Raw genomic sequence first — 20551 nt, forward strand, 5'->3', positions numbered from 1 at the left:
CCAAGGCCAAACTGTACATTTCAACACCTTTCAAGGAGACAGCACTGAACAAATTATACACTGGCGATAAGATCTATGTTCCTTTCGAGGACAACCCTGTGCATCTGTAAACAATGGAAACCAGTTTTTCAGACCCGTGTCTCTCTACAAGCACGTCATTAGTCAATCAAGTGACAGTGCAGCTGATACGAGCGCTCAGTTTAACAAAACGCTTGGGTATTCAATACAGCCCTTTTGTTTTACTATCGTAAATTCTCATATTTAGTACTTGTAAATATCATTTGTACAGGTGTGTTTTTCTTTTAGAAAGTATATTGCACAATATTTTTATATTATCCGTAGCTCTCTGTATTTAAATATGTTTCTATTGTCTCAAAAATGTTTTAAGATCTTTAAAAAATGAAACACCGTAAAGTTTTTTTTTTTATAATTAAAAATTTACGCTAAAGTTCAAGTCAAACATCGTATTTGAAAGCGTGAGTTTGTTTCGTGGTCAATGTGATTTTATTTTGTTAACCGGAAGCACATGCCATGACCATCTCCAACTTGACTCGTAGTCCACTCGACTCGCGTGTCATCCGCACTCTTCAGACTCGTGTCGGGACTGCCGACATGGGACCGAGTACTGTCCGAGGTGGGGGCGACCCAAATAACTTCCTCCAAGGGACGGGGTTGGTTCTCCTTCAAACGAGTTGAGAGGACTCATCTTCGTTTTTATTTCAAAACAAAACAAAAAAACAGCGAAGGAAGCTAGATGACAAGTGTGTTGGATACCTAGGGCAAAAGTGCCACACCTTCTTCTCGCAGCGCAACAGGTAGGTCCGAAACCAGTCTTTGAAACAGAAAAGGTGATAAAAACGGACTCAACAGATTGGAAGGGTTATTAGTTAGTCAAAGGTGGTCGTCATGTGTAGAAAACTGCGCCAGTGGAAATACTATTTTACTTTAAACAAATACTGGAGCTGCACCATTGCTCTCACTTATTACAAACAAATTAACGGGATGAACATTTTAGACGCCTAAAAAAGTATGCGCGGTATTTGGAATGCACAGGAAACTCACAGCAAGTTACAGGATGTCTGCGTTAACATGACAAGTATGTATTTATGTTCTACAAGTCAATTCAATGCTTACCTGAATTCATCAAAATATATACAAATGCTTGAAACAGCACCTTTAAAAAATACACTTAACAATTTGACTTATTACACTTGGTATGAATGCCAGAATTGCACTGAATCAGAAAATGATTAGAATTCAAAGAAGAAAGAACAGGTGAGTATTTATAACATTCTTATAACATCAACATTCCCCACCAGTGAGGCTAATTATTGAGGGGAATTTACTAATCGGAGGGGGTTGTTCTTTACCTGGGAAGAGCCGTATGCAGCCTTGGGCCGTGTTTGCACATGTAACCCATGTCAACATTCCAACCTGCGTGGGCCTCGTCAGACCATCATGCACGGGCCAACATGGCGGCTCTCATCCTCACTCCCACGCCCCCGCTGTGCTCGACTCCGCCCTACGCGGGAGCTTGTTTGACCAAACAAGCCATAGAGACTGGATGCAAATTCTATTTGCTTATGGCGGGTCAATGATCTGCAACAGGATATAAAACATGCTCCGGAGCGTGTTAAATCCTTCGAAACAAAACGTCATTAAGGACATCAAAGAGTGTTTACTGTATGTGGGAATCGACTGCACCGATCGGGAATCGACGGAGATGGGAGTAAAAGAATCGTGTGAAAATTAAATTATTGATTGAACTGGTGTAAAAAAAAAAAAAAAAAAGTACAGTGTGCAACATACTTAAGTACAAAAGTAAAAGCAGACATTTGAATTTTTTGGGCAAATGAGTCCAATTCATTTTATCTCTGCTTCAGGTTAAAGTTATTTTTTTTTAATTAAAAGGTACTCTCTAAATTGATCTCAATTAAGCAATAAAGAGAAATCAAAGTATTAGAACCCACCACTGGGAATCAATATCGCTTGTTAGCGAGTCAAAATACAGGTTTAGTGTTGTGTAATGACTGTTGTGAGATCATGTGTACTTTTTCCAAGTACAGTGTCAGCTCCGGGCGGGGGTGGGGGGGTGGGGGGGGGGGGTGTCGAGGTCTGTGGGAGAAAACACAGCGGCGGCTCTGTTTGCGAATCGAGACGGTTGCTGTCGATAAGCGTGGGCCGCTGGCTAATTGAGCGATTTCATCACGCTGCTGCCTGAGGCGTCTTTTGAGGGAAAAAGGATGTTCGCAAGGCAGTAACATGATTTTGCGTTCTCGATGTTCTATATCGCCCCCCCCCCGTGGCCCTCTGGTTGTGACATGGGACCGAGTGTTGCGTCATTGTTCAAAAGGCGCAGTAAATTGAGCAGATATGTTGCTATGTTCTTGTGGTTAAATTGATTTATGTTATTGATGCTAATTATTAGCCCTTTGGTTGGATTTTTTTTTTTATTGTATATTAGCATTTTGCTAGCAGGGGAATTCTCAGGCAAAATCGTTTTAAATGTGAAAATTTCTGGTCCATGGAACTGGACCCGGGGCTAAAAAAAAAATTGGCTGTAGTTTAAAGTGTAACTGACACATCAGATAAAAAAGGTGACAAGCAACGTCATTTCTTGTAATGAAAGACCATTAGCTTAATGCTAACTTGTAATGTGAAATGCAATCGGCCAGCTAACGAACATAAGCATTGAAGTTACGGAAATTATAAACCTTCAAGCAACTGCGACTTTAATACAAAATGCGGCAACACATACAAGCAGCATATAACAATACTCACAGGCACAATATTGTAAGCGAGAATAAATCAAAAGAGCTACAATATGTTGCAGTCTCAACATGCCAGTTGGATTCTAAAAGCTCCGCAGCTGATAGGCCTGATCAAAGTCTGCAATTTAATAACACCGGCATTTTAACAACGTGCAGTTATTAATGCCGTAAAAAAAAAAGCCACAGAGAGTGAGATGGAGGTCTGACCAGTTTGCCCACTTTTCCGTGGCCACACCCACCATCTCCCCCAGGCTGAGATTTGACAGTTTACGATCTACTGGTCACTCAGGAATGAGATGAATATTCTCTTTCAAACGGGATTTTTTTTTTCTTTTTTTAAACGGTGGCCTGTGTTTAGTTCCTATAAAAATAGTGTCGTCACACGTCATGCCTTTCTTTGCATATGAATCACAATCTCAATTCTGTGGGTTTCCTCTGCATTACAAATCCCGTCCACGTTGAGCCGGCAACAATTTCGCATTTATTGCACCTCTTTCTCCGCAGATGAGATGTTTCAATTTCCTGTGAGGGAACTTCTCCCTGCTGAAATATGGCTGCCTTTCATCCCAACGTCTTTCCCGTCATAAAAATGCAGAAACAATATCTGATGTATGGAATGGAGCAGGGAACAAGGATGGAAATTAAAATATGAATGAGAAGTCGCCGACAGCTAAAGGAAAGGAATGATTGCGTGGATTGAATCCGTCGCCGGGCAATGTTGAATGCCCAGGTGATTGCTCTGGTAACAATCGCATGAATAGTATTTAATAGGTGTTGAACCGATTAGTCGACTAGCCCACGAGTCGACTTAACTAGTCGACTGAAAAAAAAAAAAATCGGAATCACATCATCGTTTAAACGAATCTTAGCTTATAGTTGCCTCTAAAACATCTTTAATTGTTCAACACAAATTTAAAACATGCTCATTTGAAATATTTTACACATCGTCAAAGCACGCAACGGCAGCATTTTGGCTTGTTTAGACGACACCTTGTCAAGTCTGCCCCGCGGCACTGGGATCTTCCCGCGCTGACCCATAAGCAGCCCGGACAAACGAACGACCTCGACCCGCGAACAGCTTTTGCCTTGCAAATGCATGACTCGCCATCCATTCTGATGCAAAACAATCACCGCCATTCGTGCGCCTTGTGATGCGTCCTCACTGCAAATGTTTTCGATAATAAATTAGGTGGGGAGATATTCAGTGTTTGACGTATGAGGTTAAGTTATTCTCTGACATACACGCCCTGTGAGTGTTATGATATTATCTGAGTTCAAATATCCGCAATAGATGCTGAAAGAGGTCTAAAACCGCTGCTATCCATGCTAATCGTTAGCATGTAATGTTATATGGGACTTGTTAAAAATTCAGGATTCATGTCAGCACAAATGCAAACAAACGGCTCTTTGGAAAATGAAAATAAGTGAGAATTAAGGTTATATTTGGATTCTGCTCATTTTAATGAATTCTCTTCCTCTGCAGCTCCATCTCTCAGCTGGCCAAATGGGGTGTCGATGCTGCCGGATGATGAAAAGGTGAGAAGATTTTTGGTGGTTGGCAGGTGTCTGTCTGCAACGAGAGCGCTTGGAGATCTATTTTAATTGAAACCAGGTCATTCCATCATGCCTTAATAGTAAATGTTTTCAGAATGATCTGCAGCTAAGGGAGAAAGAAGACCGAGGACTTGAGGCATCAGGGCCGAGTGGGCAGGAAGAACAAAATTACAGTTAGATGTGCCAAAGGTTATATGCAAATGAGGGCCTTGCTGTAGAATGTAAAGAATAAATTGTCTCTTTTCATGTATGAATGTAATAATAACCATGACAGAGTGAGGGATAGTCTAAAATAAAATCAACTCAAGTCAATTTTAAATCCAGGCGCAGCAAATACAATGAAAAAAAGCAGGGGTGCCAAAATTGAACCCTGTGGAACGCCAGATGACAAAAGGGCAGAGTTGGACCTCAACTAACACATAAAATGCATGCGTAAACCACTCTGGAGCGCTACCACTGATGCCCACTTGGTGCTGCAAATGGGCCACCAGAATTCTGTGGTCCACCTTATCAAACGCTGAAGTCAGGTCCAACAAAAGAGCAAACGGCAAAACAGATTAAATCAGCAAGTAATAACAAGAAGAGGAAGCCAGGGAAAATTTAGACAACCAAATATAAATGCTATTTCTCAGTCATGGCCAATATTTCAATATTATAAATAGTCACACTTAATCTGCTTTAAGTGGACCACGAAAAAAAAAAAAAATGGAGTTTGACGCGTCTAAAATATATATCAAATGGTGAAGCTTTTTGATGGGAAACTAACAGAAGTGCACAATATGTCTTTGTGTCTTCTTTTTCCCCCCAAACCGCCCTTGAGCCTCAAACTCTTTTTCTGTTCTTCACCTTGGTACGAGAGGAGAGGTAAACATTAATTTTCTCAGCTTTGCGGGCAGCTCTGTGACGAGACGCTTTCAGGGTGAGCGAGCGAGGTCGAGAGAGTAAACCTTTTCTGTTTGTGAAGACTCGGCGAGTCCGCTCACCAGGAGGGAGGAAAGAAGCCGGTTCTGGAAATAATTAGGAGGTTGTCGATGAAAGGCGCTTGAGAAAATATTGGGAAAGAAGATAATACAAAAGAGGGACTATATTAGCGTGCAAAAAGACACCTGGCGAGATGCAAGATGGACAAGCTCTGCTGGGGAGGCGAGGCTTGCAGGGTGGAGGCGAAAACAAACATGAGGAGAAGGAGATGGGTGTGAAAAAAACACCGGCGATGTCCAATAGTCTGTTGAAAATAAATCCATGTGCCAACATACAAACACAACCTCGAAAACCAGCACACAGCGCACAACCTTGCCAAGTTCTTCATCTGGAGCAGCTCTAAATCAATATTTATCTTTAATAACGTGACAAAAAAAAAAACCTCGGGCATATATCAACCCTTCTGCTGACTTATTGTTATCATTTATAAAGCAATTATGGGCGGATGCACTGGTGTCAAACTCAAGGCCCGGGGGCCAGATCTGGTCCGCCACATCATTTCATGTGGCCCGCGAAGGCAAATCACGCACAACTTCATGTTTCTTGCTAAAATATTAAAATTGCAAATTGTCGACAATTTAAAAAAACATTTAAATACGTTTAAAATGAATTGAATGGTAGTTAAACAAACTGCAATTTCTTGGATTCTGATTTTAAAAACTAGTTATGCATCCGTTTGTTGTGTATATATATATATAGATAATAATAATAATAATAATATGATTGATGAAGATGATTTAGCTGGGTTCACTGACATAATGACCCACCGAGCAAAACCAAAACTATGATGAGGCCCGCGAGAAAAATGAGTTTGACACCCCTGTCCTGATGCATTGCCAAGTTATGGGACCTGGATTCAGTATCGGTACGTACCGTATTTTCCCGACTATAAGCCGCTACTATTTTCCTAGATTTTGCGGTTAATACAACGGTGCGGCTGTTCTGTGGATTTTTTTTTCCCACCGGTAGGGGCACTCAATAGTTCGGAAAATATGCTCAATAAATCTACATTTTTTGTTCTCTTGGGTCTGTTCTGTTTTAATGAGCATCTCTCTTTTTATGTACCTTTATGTGCATTCACAGTACAAAATCGTTCTGTACATGCAATAAACATTTTTTTCGGCATAAAAAAACCTGCGGCTTGTAGTCTGGTGTGGCTTGTATAATTTATTTATTTATTCATTTAATTTTATTTCTTTTTTTTTTTTTGCTGCGGCTTTTATACGGGTGTGCCTTATAGTCCGGAAAATACAGTACTCAACATCGAGTCGGACTTGTGATTGTGACCACTAAACTCAAAATCTAGATCGGTACAGATGGCTACTTGTGTTATTTTCAAGTTGAAGTCAGATGTAACGTGTTTTGGAACCAATCAGAGGGTGGAGAAATGCTGACCTCATCAAGGGTGACGATCTGGCTTATCATGAAGATAGTTGACGTTACATGGGTCAGCGCTACTGATTTTAAAGGCCATTGGCAGATTTGATTGACATGGCAGTCAAGAAAAAAGCCACAAAATGAAACTATAAAAGACTTCGACCAAAGTCAAAATTCTGCTGATGGTTTTCCCGTCTTTTACAGTTACATCTCCGATCCCTCAGCGGCAGTGGATGTGAGGAAGACGGACAACCTGTATCGAACCCACAACCTCTCAGGTGGGGCTCTCGGGGGCCGCTCACTCAGAGCCCACCGCTCGCGGACGCAGGAGAAGGAGGGCTTCCACAACCTTGCCTACAGCATCTCCACTGACAGCAGCCTCCGACTAGAGGTGGACAACAACCACGTCAACCACAGGCTGCACTCCGCGCCTCCGCCCAGCAACCAGCCGCACCAGCAGGCCAGCGCTCCCCCAGCAGAAGGCGCTCTCTACATCATCCAACCGGACACTCTGGGCCCACAATGGGTGATGCAGGACAAACGGCATAGTCAGGTACCGGTGTACCCCGCGTTTCAGGCCTACGACAACCCGAAGGTCTTTGGCGGGCTGAGACCCTGGGACAACCCCGTCACCCAGTGCGTCACCACCAGCGGGAGCCTGTCGGCCGATGAGGTGGATGAAGGCGTCGGGGGGACGCCCGAGTACCCGTGCGACACCGGGGACGAGGAGAGCGTCTTATCCGTGGACATCCAGACCAGCACCGCCAGCCTGTGGTCGGCCGACACCAGGCACGAGCGGAGATCCAAAGCGGCCGACGTGTCCACGGTCGAGAGCGGCATCGGTGTGACGAAGAGCGAGGATGAGGAGGAAGAACCCCGCGCCGAGGCGGGGAGCGTCACGGACTCCATGGTGGCCGAGGCGCTCGCCGCCCTGGAGGCCGCCACGGCCGGGGAGGATGAGGAGTGAGTGACGAGCATCGAGAAGGCAAAAGCGTTTACAAGGTGGATGACGAAGGTTGGACGCTTGAAGCGACTGCTGGAAGTGTGTTTGCACTCCGCAGTCATCACAAAATGTGAAACCTGAGAACAGAGTCTGCGTTTCCCCGCCATACCTACGCACACATTTCCTTGATACTTTTTACTTATGTGACGAAATGTTCCCTTCTGGTATGTGACATCAGCTTATGATGCTGGTTGAGGCCGGAACTTCGTAAAAGTTAAGATCTGAACTGAACTTTTCAACCATCTTGTCTGGGCTCATTTACACAATAAGTCTCAATAAGGCTCCCGGTGGGAGACTGAATATTATCGCGGCCTAAAAAAAACTGCAAAGTTGATATTCAGTTTGCTTCGGCCATTTTTTTTTGTTTTTTTGTTTAAATGGACCACACAAATGTTTGTTGACTCCCTCCAGCTCCACCGTGGGACCGGTCGCTCGGCCCGGCGGCAGCTAATGAGCACCTTTGGGCTCTCACACTGTCACTCGTGTCACATTTTGAAGTGAAGTCCAACTATTGGTTGGAATCGGAAATACAATTCTGCTCATCGTTTGCGCTCCGTATGCATCGGCAACATTCCAAAGCGGTTCAGTCTTTGACGTAACGGTGATCTGCGACCTGTCAGAATTTATTATTATTATTAATCCCACGGAGCCAAATCGACGTGAGGAATATTCACGTCCGTGTAAACTATGTTTTGTCATAATTTAAAGGGGCAGTGTGTAGAATGTGCTGATTTTTCAATTTTCACTCATTAAAAAAAATACACTTAATTTCAATGATATAAAAAAAAAAAGTTACATCACATCAACTTAAATTTTTTCTGGTGCAGATACTCAAAGGAGACAAACTTAGCGCACGTAGTTTGTCAACACCTTTGCTAAAGAAATGGGTAGTATGCTCGCAAAGTGTTGTCGCTTCAAAATGCACACACTTTAAGCTTAGGTCCTTGCATTCTATGAGTTCACCACTAGATGGCACACATTTCTACACACTGTCCCTTTAAGGCGATATGTAAACGGATTAAATTAAAGAGTAGTGTTCAAAGAGCTAGCAAGATTTGAACGCGGCGGCTACGCTGGCAGCATGACATTCATGAGGAAGTGTTACTGTAACATTCAACGTTACGAGTTTGCATTTTTTTATCGTTAGCAAAGAGCAATCATTTAAAAATCAAAAAGTGGCGTTAACATTCCTGTGAAGCGGAAATGTTGATAATTTTACACTGCTTCGGATTCCACTAGTTTTGTGCCCAGTTGCTGGCAAACATCGGAGTGGGATATTCCACATGAGCTTCAGCAAATTTCCTGAAGGTAAAATGTCAGGTTACATTAAATGTTACTTTGTCAGTTTTCTCTGTACGGTTTTCTTATAAGAGGCACATGATGATCATGTCCTGAACAAATTGACAGGTCGCCGATATTTCCGCAACAGCAGCACAGGTTCAGCCACTTTCTGCGTGTTAATCATGCACCGGGGGAGATAAAGAGCAGTTGTGCACGGCCTTAACTAGGTCCATCCGCCAGATACATGCATGGTCCCCGAGGTGTGTACGCCTGCCTAATGTGTTTGTTTTTCTCAAGGCTTTGTTGCCATTAATGATGTCGCCCTTAATTGTAGCACGCACACACACACACACACATTTCCATGTCTCCGAGGAGGAGAAGGGGGGAAAACATGGCGTTGAAAATAAATAAATAAATAAACGGTCCCCGACGGTGTGCTCAAACAAGTTAAATATGACATTCATTTCAGTGGAAATTGCATTTGGCCATGTTGCTGGAGCCAGAGGCAAGATCGTTGTGTTGGCGGCCGTTAAACATTGACCAGTCTTCCCCGCTGTCGCCGCGGTTGCTTGAATAATTCAACACCTGAGAGACAACCGCTTATAAATGTGCACTGGGCCCAAAAAGATGGGAATTATTCTTCAAACTCGACGCATGATAGCCACTCCTGGCGAAGAGCTCAAGTAAACACTCTTACGTGCGCAACAGGAGTCAATATTTGCAGTCGTGCCTGCGCCTCGCCCGCCCTGCTGTGACCTTGTGTGTTTGGGGGAAGGCAGCTTTGCTAAAAGCTCACAGCCACGGGCGGGGTGACGTCGCCTTTTTGTGTTATGCAGGTCTGGTCTAACCACCGTCACCCTCATTCGTCCCCATCAACACTGTTATTTTGACAAAGCAACTTTCACATCTGCGAATTTCATAACTGGAATTCCTCTTTATTTTCTTTTTTTTTGTCATTAAATAAAATAAAAAAAACACACAGCAGAAATAAACAAGTATATGTAATACATCCAAAAACTGATGTGATAATAGTGACGCTATAAACAAATATTAAAACCAACAACAACAAAAAAAAAGAGGCTTTAAAAGGTGAATAACCCCGAAAGAAGGAGAGAAAAGGTAGACTTTCAGGTTACTGATGTCAACGCTCTGTCGCTTTGGTATCACTTCAGAACTTCAGCCAGCATAGAACACTCGGCTCAATCGAAATATAAAAGTCAAAGTGAAGACGGGGCGGATTTTTAGCACGTGAATCTCCCAACACAACAATAAACCCTTCACGCCAATGAGTACGGAGGTATCAACAATAATCGACGCTTAAAAAAAATAAAATGATAAAATAAAAAAAAAAAAAGGAGATCCTGTAAGTGCAGTACGCTGCTGGAAAAATACGTTGAGAAAATACAAATAAAATTAAACGGTGAATAACAGTAAAACGGAGCTTTTCCTCCAGCGGACCTAATATAACATTTTTAAAAATATTTCACTGGCACATAGAAGCTGTTCAAGCTTGTCAATTACACACTCGCACTAATTGATATATTCCACGCTGGTGCACGTCTGAGGCTATGTTCCTTTTATTACGAAATAATCATCATCATCATCATCATCATCATCCCCATCTGACTTGCCGTACCGATTGTACCGAAGTCCGATTAAATAGTAGTAGGTGTTGGCACGTACTTTTGCTTCCTGCACTGTCGCGCGTCTTTGGCGGGGAGAAATGAAATGAGAAAGAAAACACTTGCGTTTCCCCTCCGTCGCTGGGAAATAAGAGGCTTGTGTGACTGCACGTCCGTGGTCCCGTTTGGGGGGTGGAGGGGGGGGGGGGGCGGAGGTGAGGGAGTGCACGCCCTGATATTGCTCTTATGTGTCGACGTTTGCGTCGGGACGCTTCGAAAGTGTCTCCTCTTCGGAAAAGCTGGAAAGAGCGGGAAGAACAAAAATAAATTAAAATCGCTGAATGGGGAGAATGTGTTACGTAAGAGATGTAGTTACCGGGATTCCTCTCATTTCTCCTTGTCCAAGTAGTCTTTCTCATCCTGATTTAAAACAAAAAGATGCAGATGAAAAAAAAAATAAAAAAGACGGAAGGTAAGGCGGCTAAAAATTATGGGAGGGGTGTAATCAAGCAATTAAGTCTTCTTCCACCTTATGATTATTTTTTGTTTCCGGGAGATTTGGGTTCTAATTAGGAAGTAGGAAACAATTCCCAAACACAAACCTCCTGCGACTCGGACACCGTCCGGCTATTTGACACAGCATCATCGGATGGGACACTCCCATTGGAATCTGCGACGAGCAGAATCCGCCGTTCCCGGGCCGGTTTATCACACTTTGTCACACGGAACCTGAACGAGAAAATAAACACCGTCCAGTTAAAGACGGTGTTTAAACCGGTTTCAGTTGGGGGTCTTGTGCCAAATAGTTTGAAGACCCCATTGCCTATTTCTAGGGTTAAAATTAGACTCAGTGAGCGAATAGCACCCACCTGCCCACGGAGAGCACCGTGACCTCGCCGAGGTGGCTGCGGCGCTGCTCCATCTTGCGAGCGGCCGGCTTGCTCATGAGCGGCCACTTCTTCTGGCTGCAGCGCGTGCAGATGTTTTTGTGGCCGCCGATGCCGCCGATAGTGTGCAGGTGGTTGCAGGTGTGCTTGGCTGCCCCCGGGGGCGCTCCCGGAGATACGGGGGTCGTGGGAGGGGAGGGCGTGAAGGGGGAGGTGGGGGAGGTGGGAGTGATGGGCGCACTGCGGCGAAAGAAAGCAGATGGTGCTTTGCTTTTCATTCAAACGTTATTCCGCACCAAGAAACTACTTAGCGTCTTTATGTATGAATATGTCGACCATTTTGCACATTTCTATAAACTTCAAAAGATCCCCAAAATTTAGGATGGTAGAATTTACTTTCCACAATCGAAATAAATCAGCAGTTGTTGACACTTCTAAGCTAAAGGGTGTGCCACAGAGCTCTGTAATAGGTCCACATTTATTTCCATTTCTGTAAATAAGCTTGGTCAAAATGTGCCAAAAGGCAACACAATGACAGCTTTGGGTACTGCATCTCCTGCACAAGCTGTTAAAAAAAAATCTGTAAAATATCTTTAAGGTCATTCAAAACACACTGCATAAGCTCGAACTCGTTTTAAATATTGCAAAAGGCCATACTTTCCACAAGTTTGCATATTTAACCCCTCCTTCAACATTTCTTCACCCGTTCCAAACGCAAGTGTGCATTTCAACAATTTGACAAATATTCACATCTTCAACAGAAATTGCTTTCTTTTGGTGAGCCAAGATGCCGTTGCCAGTGATGTGATTAGGGTGCCCGCGCATTCTACATGTAGAGAAATGAGGTCAGTATCAAAACATGTAACAAAAAAAAAAAGGGGGGGGGCAGTGGGGTGTTAAGGACTGTCCACCCCCCTTCCCCACAGCTCCCTACTCTCAATAAAATCTGTGCCAGAACAAACGTGGCCTGATCGCCTCTTCGAGCTTCCAAGGAGGGTTATGCTGCCATCTAGCGGTAGCACTCGACCACAGCAGAATGACGACTAGAATTACAATAAAGCTTACCCATCAGAATCAATGCTGTTGTCATGAACCATGGCTTTTAGGGCATCGGTGTTGGCTGAAACAAGAGGAAAAAAAACGGAAATTTATCAACATTTAAAAAATAAAATAAAATAGTAACAATAGTGGTCGTTTTCCACCACCAGAACAACATCACGCAGAAAAATGGTTGAGACTATTTAGCATTTAGCCTGCCTCTCTTGCCACATCTACGTCCCAGTTATATCGGCTGACGGCTACTTCATTTCATGTTTATTTCTGGCACAAACAAAATAACTAAAGATGATACGTTAATTTAAAAAAAAAAAATTTTTTAAGTTACTCTTTGTAACAAGAACAAAATGCAGATGTTAAAGTAAAAATGAAAAATATTTTAGTTATAAAATTTGTTAATATTAGAAAAAAAAAGAAAGAAAAATCTAAACGGATCGGGACTTGAATGAATCATGACATCCTCATTTATTTCAGCCGTATTTATTCGAAACGACGAATATGACCGGTTGTGATGACTTTAGTTGAGTCAGCAGACAGCTGCCATCACAAAATGTGGAAGTGTCATGTTTCACGATTGCACCCAAAGACGTCTGATGTGCACCTCAGTCCACCTTATCAGCCTGCAGCATTCGCTTATCGCCGCGCACCACAGTGGGCTTCGGTGGAACACACACACACACACCCACTGACGCTTATTCGAACCATTTACTTTCCAGCACGACGTCGCTGCGCGGCTATTGGTCACGGAATCTCATAAAAGGTTGAAGCATTGAACCGCACAATCAATAAACGGCCCATCGGGAACTGGCGGGATATTAACTGTCACCGGTGGCACTTTTTAATTACAAAAGACGCACACACATGCAACCAATCATCTTCAAACATAGAAATAAAAATAATAAATCACATGGTGGGACGCGTACCTTCATTTTTCATGATGAAGTGAACGATCTGCCCCACGGTGTCATTGTTGTCGCTGAGGGTGTCATTTAACTCTGCAAACAGGAAGAAAAAAAAAAACAAACAATGAGCCGCATCACTTTCGATTGGAGATCAGCAATACTTGAGAGTAGAAAATAACGATGAGGGAGACAAGTGCCAACACATTGGACATCCGACAAGTTGAGGTCGTCCATATTTGAACAGGTCAGGGGTCACAGAGGTCCAATACTAAAATTTCTTCCAATTAAAAGGTCAGAACCAAAGTCCAACTTGTCTAGCCCAGGTGTGGGTAAACTACGGCCCGGGGGCCACATGCGGCCCATTAAATGCCAAACTTGAAAAATAAATTCATGAATAAACCTTGCTCATGTTTTATTTTCTAAATACTGTGGTGTGTCAAACACAGATATTTTGTTGCAATGCTTTTTTTCCATTTTAATTTAAAATGAAATGTATTTTTTTTCTCCGATGAGGTGAGGTTACCAAAACACTCCATCCATCTGCTCTTGGTCCGGCCCCTCTGTCAAATTTTAGAACCCATTGTGGCCCGCCAATCCAAAAGTTTGCCCACCCCAGGTGTAGCCAACGTTCATATTTTTATATTGTTTCAATATTTAGTGTCATTTTCGACAGAGAGCACTTGTATAATAAATATTTCGCCATGTTCCCATTCAACACATTTCCAAGTTTTTCTTAAATCGATGAGTTATCGGCCTAAAAAACAGAAGGCTTACTTTTCCAAGTAAAACAAGTCAACATGTTCAGTAAACAATCAATAAAAATGGCTGTCCAGATTAAAAACTAATTGAATCTGAGCTTTGACACCATCTTTTCTTTTGATTATTGATCATGGGTCCAGTGCGAACCATCAGTCGGTCCGGATTCGGACCGAGGTCCGCCATTTGGTGATGCCTGCATTAGGTAATTGGAAGTGTGTATCGTGAGAAACGATGTTAAAAATTTTTTTTTAAAAAAGCCACCGAAGAGCCATGTGGTAATGGTGTGCTGCTCAGTTTCACAGGGGAACATCTTTAAATTATTTTACAGGCAAAAGTCAGTCTTGTTTTACAGTTTAAGCTTCAAGTCGAGCTTTTTTTTTTTTTTTTTTTTAGAAGTACAATAATTCTCAAAATAAGGTTACAAGGATACAATCACCTCCAAGAGTATTGGAACAGCAAGATCAATTTCATGTTAAAAAAAAACATTAAAACTGTTGGTGGACGTTTGCAATCTTGAACGAACCCTGTTGCGAAATCAACATTGGCTACTTTCTCAGACGCTCACAAACCTTTGTGGAATATGAACTAAATCGGGAGAAGACAAGATAAGGACTGCTAACAAAAAGGAATTCAGGTCTTCGATTAGCTAAGCTAATTATCAGACCTTAACCCGATAGAGCATTCATTTGACCTTTTGAACAGGGGACTGAGGGAGAAAGCCCCAGAAACAAACAAAATCAGCCGAGAAAAGAATTTCAAATGAAAATCTGGTGAAGCCATTTGAAAAGTGAGTGGCTTCAAACGTTGAGGTGTAAACCCCCGGAAATAAAAGCCAGAATTCTCAAGTTTTTTTTCCCCTCACATTCATCTTTTGATCAGAATCTCAAATGTCTTCAATATACAACTAAAACAAACAAATTGACCGCCCAGGGCTCTCTAAAAAAAAATGAAAAATCCTATTCTGACCCATCGTGAGCCAATTGGCACCGTGGCCCGAAAGAGAGCAGACCCCGTGACGGCTCGCCTGTTCCGTTCCTTGCTTCCTGCTCATCTCATAACACTAAGACGCTGTGCGCCGTGAAAAAGAAATCCTGTGGAATGCAGAGGCGAAAGCGATTTGCGAGGGCCCGCCGACCGCCGCCGTGCATTCAACCCGATTCGCCGCGGAAAGGGAAAGTGGCCAGGCGAATGGGCGCGTTGAAATGCGAGCGTGATTGTCGCGCCACAGTCGAACAAGAAGAGAGGGAAGTGGGTCCGTGTGAAAAGCTGCGGGAGAGCGGCGAGATTCCAGGAAGTGGCCCGAGTGGGATCACAAAGTGAGGAAAGGCCTGCGACGGCGCAGAGTAAACATGAAGATTCATGTCCGCGGTGAAACGGTTTGCGGGAAGGCTTCCAACTCACGACGCCCGCATGACCTTGTCGTCAATGACAGCGCACATTTGCTGCAGCTGTCACGCAGCGAGTGAGCCAATGGAAATTAAAAGTATCTCAGCCATGAACTAATCAGTGTCATGAATGCACTTCCTGGTGTTCAAAACAAGCCTAGTAAGATGACACGAGTCAAACATGCCAAGATGAGCGTCGTCCGCATGGGAGTGTTGGCCTGACACAATCACACAATAAGTACACGCTAAGTACAAAAACAACACTTATCATTTGAACTTTTCTTTTTTTTTTTTCTAAACTTGACTTCCCATAAAAAAAGTTATTTTCCCACTATTGTGCCTAGTTACCAAATAAAGTTCTAAATATAAAGACAATACAATAACAATGGCTGTTCAAATGAATTTCAGTCATTCAGGGACGATTCAGTTTTTGTCACACAGCATCACTTCAATTGCCTTTATGCTGCACCTTCTGGTGTGGCAACACTTGGCCAACTGGGCCGTTATAAGACAGATTTATTGTCCACTGCTCTCAGATCATCAATACGGCACTTATATTAGCCATTCTTTACAGAGGATAAAGAATATATGACTGAGTACTGTTGAATTGTTATATGAACAGTTTGTGATCATTCTGTTGCCTAAAGACTTATAGCACCACCAATATAGACTATGATTAGCATTAGCATTAAGCTAGTGGCGTTAAAGTTGCCTGTTTTAAATACACAGGGCATAATTCTCGGTTTTATGTTCAGACTGAGAGTAACTACCAACATCAGCATGGCACTCATAGCCATTCTTCACAGAGGATAAAAAAAATATATGACGGAATACTGTGGGATTGTTATATGTACTAAAATGTATTTCGTTTCTTAGATGTTTCTAGCACCACCAATAAAGACTAGAATTAGCATTCAGCAGTTGCTTGTTTTAAACACGTAACGTATAATTCTGTTTTATGTTTAGATTGAGTGTAACTATGAATATTGAGCTCATCAGTACGGCACTTATATAAGCTATTCGTCACAGAGGATAAAGAATATATAACTGCTGTGAAATGATTTCAGCACCATTGTTCTTTTGCCACTTCCAGTGCTCGTAATTATAAACCCTGAACATTGATTACTCAGTTTCCTCACCTCCGCCCAGTTCCGGATCCTTTGCCTCTCCTTCACACGCCTCCTTGATTTCGTCCTCATCCGGCACCTCCGTGGTGGTGCACCGGTAGCCCTTCCTCTTGAGCACATGGCAGATGACCACCCCCAGCAGCCCCAGGAGGAAGAAGACGGGCACCAGCACGAAGGCCGTGTAGTCGGGGTTGCTCGCTCCCTCGGCCCCGTCACTTTTCCCGCTAACTGTCGTCGGACTGGCTGGAGGATGAAGGGAAAGATGGCCTGAGAGAGGGCGGTCACCTGATACTTAAACCAGAGAGATGAGCGAGCTGCACAATTTGGAGGTCAGCGCCGCGGAGGAGTAGATGAAAATCGGGTCAAAGGGCACATGCGACAACGCTGTTCAAGTGCTGTGTTTGTGCGATATAAAAAAAGGAAACCAAAAATAATCATTTCAAAACCTTGTCCACTCTTTACGTGGCCTTGAAGCTGTACAAAGCAAGGGAATCTTTTCAGGATGTCGAAAATAAACCCACACGATTAAAAGTGTGCACACCCTCTTATAATCTTGGATGTGGCTGTGTTCACGATCGACCAATCACATTTAAACTCACGTTACATCGGCTGCCACCATTTAAAGGAACGACTTAACTCTAAATAAACTACAGCTGTTGTAATAGGCGTTTCCTATCTTTTCATTTTGGCTGACTTTCTCGCAGAAGCAGAAAGTTTTTGTAGCACCACTGACTGCTATTTCAAAAAGCCAGTTTTTGAACAGCGGTGTTTAGACTTAAGATCCACTTTATATGTATAAGTGGCCACCTTTGCTTATTCACCAATATTTCTAATACTTTTGATATGTAAAATTTCATCTTATTCCTTGAAAAAAAAAAATGTCAAGGACTTTACTTTCTGACGCAGATATTATTGGCCAAAATGTGTCAAACTGCTGCTATATAGTGTTTTTACCTTAGGTATCTGTGGCTGGTATCGGCAGCCTCCGCGAGTACCAGAGTGCTTAAAATAAGGCCAATATCAGAATTCGCCCATTCCCACTGCTTACATAAATGACTTATTCTTCTCCCCACACATCTTTTCTAACCAATAATCTACGCCAGTTAACTCACATGTTTAAGATAAGTTTGGCATTTGGAAAAAAAAAAAAATCACACTAATTTCTAAAAGTTGATATCTCGTTAATTTGGCTTGCCCGAAAAATTGGAGGATATTTTTAACTGAAACGCATCGGCCAAGAATGTTGGGAAATAATGAAGTTATACTGTTTTACTCAAATTTGAATGTTGTTTTTTAACCAGATTTTCCAAAGGAGATATCACAGAAAATAATACTAAAAAAAAAAAAAAAAGACATTTTACCCCACACAAAAAGCTCAATTACTCCAAAACATTTCATCCGATTTTCAAAAATTCTAGCAGCCTTATACTCAGTTTGAAGTGGTCCTTCCAAATAGACTGCATTTCAAAATATTTTATTTTTTAGGGGGGGGGGGTCCTGTCACTCTGCTGTATGCAGGCTTGTGTATTCTTGCAAACTGACTCACATATGTGGGCTTCCATTGTAGCACTTGCATGAACTCTCAAATTTCCCCATTGTGGGACTAATAAAGGACCTCTTTATCTTTTATCTTTAGTCAAATAAGCCGAATTGTTTGCTTAGAGGCAGCCCTGTGACCGCTATGTGTCATCATTATCGGACCTGACTTGCTAACGCTGGCCATCAGCTCTTGCTGTGTCAGGGATTGATCACCAGCTTCCCTTTTATTTGCAGAAATATTTTTTGTAAGAGACACGACAATAATAATAAAGCAGAGCAAAACACATCTCAATACGGACAACACATATATGCCCAGTAACCTTGCATCTTGTCCTCTCCAAGAACTTTAGTAGTACACCCGCAAGAACTTTTTTTTTCCAGCAGGGTCATAACTCCCTGCGCCACAATGCACCTTTGATGCAGTGGAGGAAAATAACAGCAGCGTAAGCGACCAACGTGCACACCGAGGGGTAAGCCTTAAGATCGGACACCTACCCGTGACCATGAGCGGGTCGTCCATGGGTGGAAGTGTCGGCGGCCGCAGCTGGCCGGGATGCTGGTGATGTCTCGAGCAGCCAAGCCTTCGAGCTGCGCAGTCACACACACGTACAACCAGCCTAGCTTGAGGAGGGACTTTTTTTTCTTCTTTTTTTTTTTTTTTTAACCAAACATAAACGTACTTCCTGATTCCTGAGCAGCGGACACGCCCTGCTCTTAAAGATACACGCACATTTTGACAACCACCAAGTCGACAAGTTCAGAAGACAAAAAAACATTTTTTTTTTAAATCCTAATTTCATGGCTAACCTGGCTGCCCGTTTAACGTGAACATTATATGACATGTTTAAAATGACAGACCATGCGCAGCAAATTGGAAAAAATGCGCCACGATACAATTGTGCAGAAACGAATCGAAACATGTCTGCTATTTTGTCCAAAGCAGCTACCAAATAGGTTGATCAAGTTAAATACAAGACTGGTTCATTATTAATGTCGTAAAGCACAAACACTTACCAACCAGCAGGTGACGCCAGACATCAACGTGCAATCGTTTGCCAACACCACACATCGCTGATCAATCATTTTAAAAGCGATTGATTGTATTATTATCAATCTTAACAAATAATACATCAACACACTTTTAAAACACATTTGTTATTACTGATGGTCATGTGTGTGAAACGACTTAAAATCAGTACAAAGACAAAATATAAAGATAAAGATAAAGATGTCCTTTATTAGTCCCACAATGGGGAAATTTGAAGTGTTACAGCAGCAAAGATATAGATCACACAGAGTCGGCGGCGTAATGTAGCCGTTGATGTGTAACATTAGCAGCAGACATTCATAAAAAGCATGCAAATATACACAGTATAAACGTATCTAAGTGTAAGGAAACACTCCTAATGCCTGTCCATTATACAGAGGGGGAAACACTGTAATGATAAAAACTACTGAATGATTGAAAATACTGCAATGATAAATATATTACACTGATAAAAGTACTGTAATGGTGAGAGTACTGAAATGACAGGAAAGTACTGCAATGATAGAAAATACTGCAATGATAAAAGTACTGTAATGGTAAAAGTACTGCAATGATAAAATATACTGCAATGATAAAAGTACTATAATGGTAGAAGTACTGCAACGATGGAAAAATACTGCAATGATGAAGTATTGTAATAGTAAAAGTACCGCAATGATAGGAAATACCGTAATTATAAAAGTACTGCAATGATAAAAGTACTGTAATAGTGAACATCCTGCAGTGGTAGAAATACTACAGTGATAGAAGTATTGTAATAAGAATACTGTAATGGTAAACAAAATACATCATTGGTCGATGTTTAAGTACACCCTTGGCTGAAAGTAAAGTAGTAGTGTATATTGCATTCTAGGACTGCACAATTGCACTAATGCCCTCCTGTTTGTAGGCCTGACCCAATGTTCTTGTTAAAAAGTCTGACAGCAGTCGGCAGGAAGGAGCGGCGAAATCTCTCTTTGGTACAGCGAGGGTGTAAAAGTCTGTCACTGAAGGAGCTGTAAAGTGTTCTCAGAGTACAATGCAAATGCGTGCAAAGACATTTATTCAGTGTTTATGGTGGCACGACTTAATGTACAAGAGTTACCTATTTCCGCCCTGACGTGGGTGCAAGTGCCCTACATCTCCTCTGTTTACAGCCACAGAAGCGCCACACCGCTTGCCACGTGCTTGTGAAGTGGGGGGAGAAGAAGGAATGACGTCAGCTCCAGAGAGTCCGTTGAAATGTGTCTGCACTGCCCGTAAGACCGCCAAATTAACGC

General features: G+C 42.5%; 2 protein-coding genes and 1 long non-coding RNA gene across 4 annotated transcripts in view; 1 reads left to right on the plus strand and 2 right to left on the minus strand.

Annotated features, from left to right (window-relative positions):
* Nucleotides 1-1561, minus strand: part of LOC148339053 (uncharacterized) — a 35148-nt gene extending 33587 nt beyond the window's left edge. Inside the window, exons 1-3 of the long non-coding RNA XR_015842781.1 lie at nucleotides 1371-1561; nucleotides 775-832; nucleotides 488-681 (exon numbers count right to left, since the gene is read on the minus strand). This is a non-coding gene — a long non-coding RNA (uncharacterized LOC148339053). Of the gene's footprint in view, nucleotides 682-774; nucleotides 833-1370 lie in introns of the transcript that reaches the window.
* Nucleotides 556-9392, plus strand: LOC148339055 (uncharacterized). Of its 2 annotated transcripts, none has more exons than XM_088292505.1 (3): nucleotides 556-815; nucleotides 4255-4307; nucleotides 6888-9392. In XM_088292505.1, the coding sequence occupies exons 2-3, from the start codon at nucleotides 4276-4278 to the stop codon at nucleotides 7648-7650; spliced, it is 795 nt and encodes a 264-aa protein (XP_088148631.1). In that variant the 5' UTR covers nucleotides 556-815; nucleotides 4255-4275; the 3' UTR covers nucleotides 7651-9392. The 2 variants fall into 2 exon arrangements, with proteins under 2 accessions (XP_088148631.1, XP_088148630.1); XM_088292504.1 differs by lacking the exon at nucleotides 556-815 and adding an exon at nucleotides 3302-3501.
* Nucleotides 9393-9881: 489 nt separating this feature from the next.
* On the minus strand, nucleotides 9882-18905 carry rell1 (RELT like 1). The gene is made up of 8 exons (XM_088292506.1): nucleotides 18740-18905; nucleotides 16718-16948; nucleotides 13456-13527; nucleotides 12542-12596; nucleotides 11459-11716; nucleotides 11192-11318; nucleotides 10966-11009; nucleotides 9882-10888 (listed from the first exon to the last, which is right to left on the minus strand). The coding sequence occupies exons 1-7, from the start codon at nucleotides 18762-18764 to the stop codon at nucleotides 10977-10979; spliced, it is 801 nt and encodes a 266-aa protein (XP_088148632.1). The 5' UTR covers nucleotides 18765-18905; the 3' UTR covers nucleotides 9882-10888; nucleotides 10966-10976.
* Between the last annotated feature and the right edge of the window lie 1646 nt (nucleotides 18906-20551).

The sequence above is a fragment of the Idiotropiscis lumnitzeri genome, chromosome 4 (assembly GCF_059441095.1).
Source record: "Idiotropiscis lumnitzeri isolate Australia: NSW breed Sydney's pygmy pipehorse chromosome 4, RoL_Ilum_1.0, whole genome shotgun sequence".
Lineage (NCBI taxonomy): Eukaryota > Metazoa > Chordata > Actinopteri > Syngnathiformes > Syngnathidae > Idiotropiscis > Idiotropiscis lumnitzeri.